This window comes from Thamnophis sirtalis, unplaced genomic scaffold (genome assembly GCF_051295495.1).
Source record: "Thamnophis sirtalis isolate CommonGarterSnake01/CBP01778 unplaced genomic scaffold, rThaSir2_p1.2 scaffold_4, whole genome shotgun sequence".
In the NCBI taxonomy this organism is placed as follows: Eukaryota; Metazoa; Chordata; class Lepidosauria; order Squamata; family Natricidae; genus Thamnophis; species Thamnophis sirtalis.
The window spans coordinates 127,844,312-127,852,806 of record NW_028261384.1 but is presented as its reverse complement, the minus strand read 5'-3'; the positions used below and the strand labels follow the sequence as shown (position 1 = coordinate 127,852,806).

The 8,495-nt window shown below is 37.0% G+C and overlaps 1 protein-coding gene across 1 annotated transcript; it reads left to right on the top strand.

The window, feature by feature from the left end:
- Positions 1–2,514: 2,514 nt before the first annotated feature.
- On the top strand, positions 2,515–7,424 carry LOC148046489 (vomeronasal type-2 receptor 26-like). Its single transcript, XM_087712047.1, has 5 exons — positions 2,515–2,787; positions 3,170–4,033; positions 4,743–4,970; positions 6,271–6,397; positions 6,526–7,424. Exons 1-5 carry the CDS (start codon positions 2,626–2,628, stop codon positions 7,422–7,424), a joined length of 2,280 nt encoding a protein of 759 aa, XP_087568173.1. The 5' UTR covers positions 2,515–2,625.
- Positions 7,425–8,495: the final 1,071 nt, after the last annotated feature.

The following is an 8,495-nucleotide window of genomic DNA, read 5'->3' as shown; positions in this document are numbered from 1 at the left end:
ATATGCTTCCCTATGGGTAGGATGGAAGTCAAAACATTTCCACAATAACAAGATCATCAAGATGTTTCTCCTGATGTTTTTTGTGCATAAAGTAGGTACTTTGAGCTGCGCTACAAGTGATGCTTTCATTATTCCTCATGAGTGGTACCAGCCTGGAGACCTCATCATTGGTGGGATGACATCTCACATGGGTTACCACTTTTATGAATTTAAATTTAGTGAAAATCCTTCTATAATTCCTTATGAAATACCAGTGTAAGGATTTTTTTTCTTTATCTAATCTTACAGACTTTCAAAAATCTTTTACATGAATAAACGCTGTTAGTGTATAAATGTAGCATTTTTAATGTAATCTATGCCTTGTTTTTCTTTCAATTGTATCTGGTTATGAGACAAGAAATAGCCTTCTTTACATTCTTTTAAATGTACAACATAGAGAAGCCTCTATTTAAGATCTGGGAAAATGGAAAACTTAATCAAAAAATTATGATTGGTAGGAAGAGTAGCTACTATTAAAATGAATATTTTGCCAAGATTATTGTATTTATTTCAAACAATTCCAATAAATTTGAAAAAAAAATTGAAGAACTTAATAAAATAATATATACGTATATTTGGCAAGGGGAAAAAAAGCAAGAATTACCTTTAAAATGTTACAAGATGTAAGAAATAGAGGAGGTTTCAGATTACCAAATTGGGAATTGTACTATCAGGCAGCTATATTAACATGGATGGAAGAATAGATTGTATTGAGGAATACAAGATTAGTGACTTTAGAAGGACACGACTTCCAATTGGGCTGGCATACCTTTTTGTGGTATGGGAAAAATAAAATACACAGATACTTTCAGAGACATTATATAAGGAATGCATTAATATTAGTATGGGAGAAAATGAAAGAACAACATTATTTGAGAATACTAGTTTGGCTTTCAACAATGGAAGCATTGATTCACCCAAATGTCATTAATATGGGAAATATTGTTAGATATAAAGACATCTTGAGTGAAAGAGGGAGCTCAAAAGCAAACAAGAAATGTTTGAGCAAGGGATCGATATAACACAGTGCTCCCAAGTGCAGATACAGTCTAGATTTGAGAAATGCTAAATTACACGGCTTTTATAAAGAATTAACAGAATTAGATAAAATATTAACAGGAACAGAAGAAAAAATGATAAAGAAACTATATATAGTTACTTATTGAGTATAAAGCTGGAAGAGGAACAAATAAAAGAGACTGATAGCATGGGCAAAAAAATGGCTATACAATAGAATTAGATAAATGGCAGAAATTGAGGGAAAGGATTTATAAATTAACAATGTCAACAGTATATAAAGAGGAGCTATATAAGATGTTTTACAGATGGCACCTGGCACTGGCAAGACTGGCGAAGATGTTTAAAGATAAGTCAGCTAAATGTTGGAAATGCCGCTAGATACATGGATCTTACTATCATATGTTGTGGACATGTGTAGAAGCAAAAAAAAAATTGGATAAAAATAATGACCTAGTCGGAGAATATGATAAACCAACATAATGAGTTAAAGCCAGAAATAGTTTTGCTGGGGATTTTACCTGAAACTTGTAATAAAGAGAATACTTATTTAATTATCCATGTATTAATTATAGCTGGAATTGTATTTGCACAACACTGGAAAAGTGAAGAGATTCCTATTGATGAGAAGGTGATCAGGAAAATATTAGAATGTAAAGAAATGAATAGATTAACATTAATAATTAAAGAGAAAGAACAAACTGACTATTATAAGTATTTTATTAATAGTTAGAGGGAAAAGGGGAATTGGAAATGAGGGAAGAAGACTAAAGAGTAGAACATATGTTGAGATAGAGGTATAAGCAAGATGATAATTGTTAGTATTACAATGAGGAGGATAATTATGATTAATGTTAGTATTGTTTTTATTTATTCAAAGATATGTTAAGAGAAAAATGATTAGGTTAATAATGTTCAATTGCTTAATATATTGCAATTTTAAGATTAGAGAATTAATATTAATGTGAATGATGTTGTAAATCCTGAAAGCTGTTGCACAGAGATATTTATACCCAGATGACACCCTGTTTAAGGAAAGGTGAAATGTTTATATGTTGAAAAATAAAAAAAATAAAAAGCCTCTATTTAAACATTTACTGAGGTAAAGGTATTTTTACAAAGATTTGGCACTATCTCTCCTCACAAAACATACATACATAATTGAGTGACACCTCCTGAATCTGTTCATATGCCATTTTCTGAAAATCTCTAGAAAATAAATATAGTACTTTTAAAAAAGTAATTACTTGTATTTGTTGCAGTACATATTTGTTGGAAGTCATGGAAATGCTGTATGAATTATTAAGCATTGTACCAAAGCTATAATCTTCCTACTACTGTCAGAGAAAAAAAGTTTGTTATTCTTATAGAAATGATGCCCCCTTAAAAGGTTGTAAAATTATTATTTTTTTCAATGGGGGGATTTAACCGATTTGCAGTGTATTCACCAAATTTCATCAACATGTCCTTGCCTTGGCCTTTGCTGTGAAGCAGATCAATGAGGGCTCCCAGATCTTACCTAATGTCACTCTTGGGTTCCACATCTATGACAGCTACCTCAATGCAAGGATGACCTATCGCACCACTCTGGACCTAATTTTCAGATCCCAGGAATTTGTCCCTAACTACAAATGTAATAGCCAGAAGAAACTAAAGGCTATCATTGGGGGACTGGATTTTGCATCATCATCTCATATTGCTGAAATTATAAGTTTCTTCAAGATTCCACAAGTAAGTTATGAAAGGATTAAACAGAAAAATCCTATATTCTGGTACCATTGTTGTTATTGAATAATTAAGGAGCATTAAAATTTAATCTCAGGTTTGTGTTAAAATATTCTGGTTTAAGGTCTATTAATTAGCATAATTTTGAAACTACTATGCCAAATTCAGGAAGTATGAATCCATGGGCATTTCATACTAGAGGAAAGATTTAAACTCTCTGCTTTGATCAGTTATATGTGTTTGAAATAATTCTAAGAAATTTCTTTCCATATTTAGAAGAATTTCAGGAAATTAATTCCTTCATTGGATATATATTTTATATGAAACTAGACAGGACATTCATATTTGATCTAACAACTCAAAAGAATACTACTCCACTTTCTTGCAGCTGACATATGGCTCCTTAGCCCAAGAAGAATTTCAGACCAATAAGCTCTCTTCACTTTATTTCATGGTCCCTAAAGAGGACCATCAGTACACTGGGATTATCCAACTGCTTCGTCATTTCAGGTGGACATGGATTGGGATTTGTGCAGTGGATAACAACAATGGAGAAAAATTCTTACAGAAAATGCAGCCCTTACTTGCAGAGAACGGAATCTGCTCATCATTCATAGAAAGACTTTCACAACTGATCCACTTGGAGGATTTTCCAGACGTTTATCAAACAATCTCAAGAATTTCCATTCATTTGATAAATAGAGAAGCCAATGCAGTTCTTGTCTATGGAGAATCATTGACAATTATGTGGCTAAGATTTGTAATGTTTTCAGGAAATCCAGACAGCAAAGAAATTGCATTATTTGGAAAGGTGTGGATCATGACTGCACAGCTTGATTTCATATTGTCAGGATTTCAAATCAATTGGGACCTCCAGATGTTCCATGGGGCTATTTCCTTCACTGTTCATTCAATGGAAGTTGAAGGTTTCAAGGAATTTCTTCAGACCATAAATCCACTTTCAGACTACAGAGATGGGTTTCTGCAGGAAGTTTGGGAACAAGCATTTGATTGTTCATTTCCAAAGTCAGAGTTACAAGAAACACACAGTAAGCAGTGCACTGGGGAGATGAAGCTGGAGGATCTTCCTTCACCTCTGTTTGAAATGGAAATGACTGGCCAAAGCTACAGTATCTACAATGCTGTTTATGCTGTGGCTTATGCTTTGCAGGCTCTATACATGTTGGAGTTCAATAGGAAGATAATTCGGATGCGTAAAAAAACTGATCTTCCAAATCTGCAGTCTTGGCAGGTATTCCCATTGCATTGGACACTTTTATTTCAATGAGCAGCTTGACATAAAATGATTTTTTGGAAGAATAATTAATATGGAACAGCCTGCCTTTAGAGGTTGTTTTTGCTCCATCACTGAAGATTTTTATGAAAAGATTGGACACTCATTTCTGTGAAATGATGTAGAGTCATCTCTGAGTAGAGTGTTAGGTAAAATACTTCCAAGGTTCCTTGCAACTTTGTTATACTATGCTGTATGAAATAGATACAGAATTCTTATTTCTCTTGTTGTTCTGTTTTCCTATTACTCTGTCATTCTGTTATTCTGAACATCCAGAAGCTATTATATAAATTATAGTTTAAGTGTCAGTAGGAGTTATTAAGTAAATCATCATAGTTGCATAATAAGACATATGTCAACTCACAAAGCATCCCTGGCCTGCTCTCGAGGTGCCATAAGCAACAGGGGGACTGACAGAGCAGCATGGCAGCCACAACCAGAAGTACATTCCACACATATTTTTTTCAAGGCTGTATTCCAGGTTACCTGCAACAGCTGGAGGGGCATGACTTCTACAGCCCACAAAAGTGCTCCACTGAAGAATATGATTTATGATACACCCTGGGGGGAGGGGAAAAACAGGGTCATAATTGGGCTGTAAATTACATGGGGTCAGAGCTATTATATTGCTATCAATTCCCTCTCTCTTCTATTCCTTTTCAAGTAGCTCCACTCATTTCTACAAGGCATTTCTTTTAACAATTCAGCCGGGGAGAGTGTGTTCCTGAATGAAAAAGGAGAAACAACAGGTGTATTTGATATCACAAACTTGATCACTTTTCCAAACAGATCCTTTCAGAGAGTCAAAGTTGGAAAGATGGATCTCAAGGTACCAAAGGGGAAGGAATTATTCATTGTTGAAGATGTGATTGTCTGGCACACAGCTTTTAACCAGGTATCGAATTATTGAATCAACAATGTCTTAATCCATTATGATTCCATATTAGAATAGAAGAGAATAACAGTTGGAAAGTACATTGAAGGTCTTCTAGTCCAACCCTTGTTTAGGCAGGAAATCTTTCACCACTTCAGACAAAGAGTTATCCAATATCTTCTTAAAAACTTCCAGTTTTGGAGCATTCACAACTTCTGGAGCCAAGTTGTTCCATTGATTTATTGTTATAACTGTCAGGAAATTTCTCCTTAGTTCTAAGTTGCTTCTCTCCTTGATTATTTCTACCCATTGCTTCTTGTCCTACCCTCAGGTGCTTTGGAGAATAGTTTGATTCCCTCTTATTTTTGGCAGCCCCTGAAATATTAGAACATTGCTAACATGTCACCTCTAGTCCTTTTTTCACTAAACTAGACCTACCAAGTTCCTGCAACTGTTCTTCATATGTTTTAGCCTCCAGTCCCCTAATCATATTTGTTGCTCTTCTCTGCACTCTTTCTAGAGTCTCAACATCTTTTTTACATTGTGGGGACCAAAACTGGATGCAGTATTGAATGTACTCTCTTTAGAAGTCTAATTTCTATGTTTTAAATAAACAATGGCATATTCTTTCAAATGTTGATGATCAAGCATTCCTAAAATTGACAAAATGATATTGTAAAAGCCATGTTTGCATATTTGGCTCTGTTTGAAATCATACCAATGGACATGTTTCCAAGGACGTCAAGTAGAGCATTCCAAGCATTGACCATTCTGTTGCTGAAGTCGTATTTGTTGCAATCAATTTTATTCTGATTAGTAGATTTGTCAGGTAACTGAGGATTTAATATCTGCCAGTTGATGTAAGGTTGTAAACTGTAAACTGTAAGCTGATGCAATGAGGATGATTCAGCAATACATGTATCACTTATTAAAGACTCTAATGGCATACACAAAAGTCATTTACTCTTTTAAAAGGTGTCTATAAAGAAGTGGTCATTAGAGGGTGTTTCTCTATCTTGTTGTGTATCTCATTTCTCTCCTTGTGTCCGTAACAGAGTGGTAAGGACTTTATCTACCACGTATATCTGTATATCTGTATATATAAACTGCTAATTGTCTAAAGGCTTTGTGTGCTGTGTGTTGTGTTTTGCTCCTGGGCTTATCTCATAATAATAGTCATGCTACCAAAAGTCGTTGATGATGCTGATAAATTCAATATTCTTTGTGGAAGTCAAAAATAATTTTCCTCCATAAAGGAAAAAAAAAATCAGAAACTATTTTAAATTTATCCCTTTTCAAAATCTTTTATGATTATCAACAGGTTCTTCCACTTTCCAGATGTAATGATCCTTGTTTCCCTGGATCCTGGAAGAAAAAGATTGAGGGAAATCAATTCTGCTGCTATGACTGTGTTCCATGCCATGAAGGGAAGATTTCAAACCAAAATGGTAGGTAAGCATTCTACCAATTTTCTTTGGACTTAAGGAACCTTTAATAAACCAATTGTGCATAATATAAAATGAGTCCAAATGATTTAGAATTGTTACAATGACAAATTCCTTGATTTTTCTTCCAGATATGGATGACTGTTTCAAATGTTCAGAAGATCATTATCCAAATGAACAAAAGAATGGATGTATCCTGAAACTGGTGACGTTTCTAACTTTTGAAGAAACGTTAGGAATTAGCTTGTTCTCAGCAGCTCTTTGTTTCTTCCTCTTGACATCTTGGGTACTTGGAATTTTTATTAAGCATCGGGCTACTCCTATTGTAAAAGCCAACAACCGGTCCCTCACTTACACCCTCCTTGTCTCTCTTCTGCTCTGTTTTCTCTCCTCTTTATTCTTCCTCAGCCAACCTGGCAAAGTGATCTGCCTTCTCCGACAACCAATTTTTGGGATTACCTTCTCAGTGGCCATTTGCAGTGTATTGGCCAAAACTATTACTGTGGTTGTGGCTTTCTTGGCCACTAAACCAGGATCTCAGATGAGGAAATGGGTGGGGAAAAGATTGCCCTTTTCTATTGTCCTCTCATGCTCTCTCTTCCAAGTATGTATTTGTATTCTTTGGTTGTCAACATCTCCCCCATTCCATGAGTTGGACATGCACTCAGAGCTCCAAGAAATGATTTTACAATGCAATGAAGGATCAGCTTCCTTCTTCTACTGTGTCTTGGGCTACATGGGTATCTTGGCCATTGCCAGCTTTATTGTGGCTTTCCTTGCCCGTAAATTACCTGACAGCTTTAACGAAGCCAAGTTCATCACCTTCAGCATGTTGGCCTTTTGCAGTGTGTGGATCTCCTTCTTTCCATCCTATCTGAGCACAAAAGGAAAAGCCATGGTAGCTGTGGAGGTCTTCTCTATCTTGTCCTCCAGTGCTGCATTACTGGGATGCATATTCTTACCCAAATGCTACATCATTGTTTTCAGGCCTGATCTAAACCAAAGGGAGCAACTTATAAAGAGAAATTAGTTCATCACATGATCTTCCTTGCTCAAAGAAATTGCTGACAAAAAAGAATAGAAATATTTCTTGTTGTCTACAGGGAATATATACATAAAATATTTCTTTCAAAAGAGGATTTGTGGATGATTATTCTTAACAGTGATGCAGATTCAGAATTCAGATTCAGAAGTTTATTTGTATGTCGCCCTTTTCCCTGGGGGGACTCAGGGCGGCTCACATCCGAAAGGGAAAAGGGAAACAGACTTTTACATATACGACAACACATAATTAAAAGAAAACACAACATTCATACCATTCGGGAGGGTGCAATCTTAGCCCCAGGACTGGCAGGATAGCCAGATTCTAATGGCTGTGTGGAAGGTCTGGAGAGTGGTGAGAGTGCGAATCTCCACGGGGAGATCGTTCCATAGGGTCGGAGCTGCCACCGAGAAGGCCCTCCTCTGCATGGTCGCCAGTCGGCATTGACCCGCAGATGGAACCCGGAGGTGGCCCAATCGGTGAGATCTAATGGGTTGTGTGGAGGTAATTGGCAGTAGGCAGTCTCTCAAGTACCCAGATCCACTACCATGGAGGGCTTTATGAGTGACAAGTAGCACCTTGAAGCGTATCCGGAGATCGACAGGTAGCCAGTGCAGCTCGCGGAGGATAGGTGTTATGTGAGTGAAGCAAGGTGCACCCACAATCACTCGCGCATTCTGGACTAGCTGAAGTCGCCGAATACTCCTCAAGGGCAGCCCCATGTAGAGCACATTGCAGTATTCCAGTCTAGAGGTCACAAGGGCACGAGTGACTGTTGTGAGAGCCTCCCGATTCAGGTAGGGGCGCAACTGGTGCACCAGGCGAACCTGGGCAAATGCCCCCCTGGTTACAGCTGATAAATGGTGTTCAAAAGTCAGCTTTGGGTCCAGGAGGACTCCCAAGTTGCGGACCCTGTCTGAGGGGTGTAGTGTTTGACCCCCCAGCCTGAGAGATGGAATACCTGCCAAATTGGTGGGAGGGAAACACAACAGCCACTCCGTCTTATCTGGGTTGAGCATGAGTTTGTTGACCCTCATCCAGTCCCTAATGGCTTTTAGT

Excerpts from the sequence above, each read along its gene's own strand:
- LOC148046489 (XM_087712047.1), top strand. The coding sequence starts at position 2,626 with ATGACCTATCGCACCACTCTGGACCTAATTTTCAGATCCCAGGAATTT. Across the intron at positions 2,788-3,169 it reads GTTTCTTCAAGATTCCACAA|CTGACATATGGCTCCTTAGC; the intron begins GTAAGTTATGAA and ends ACTTTCTTGCAG. Across the intron at positions 4,034-4,742 it reads CAAATCTGCAGTCTTGGCAG|CTCCACTCATTTCTACAAGG; the intron begins GTATTCCCATTG and ends CTTTTCAAGTAG.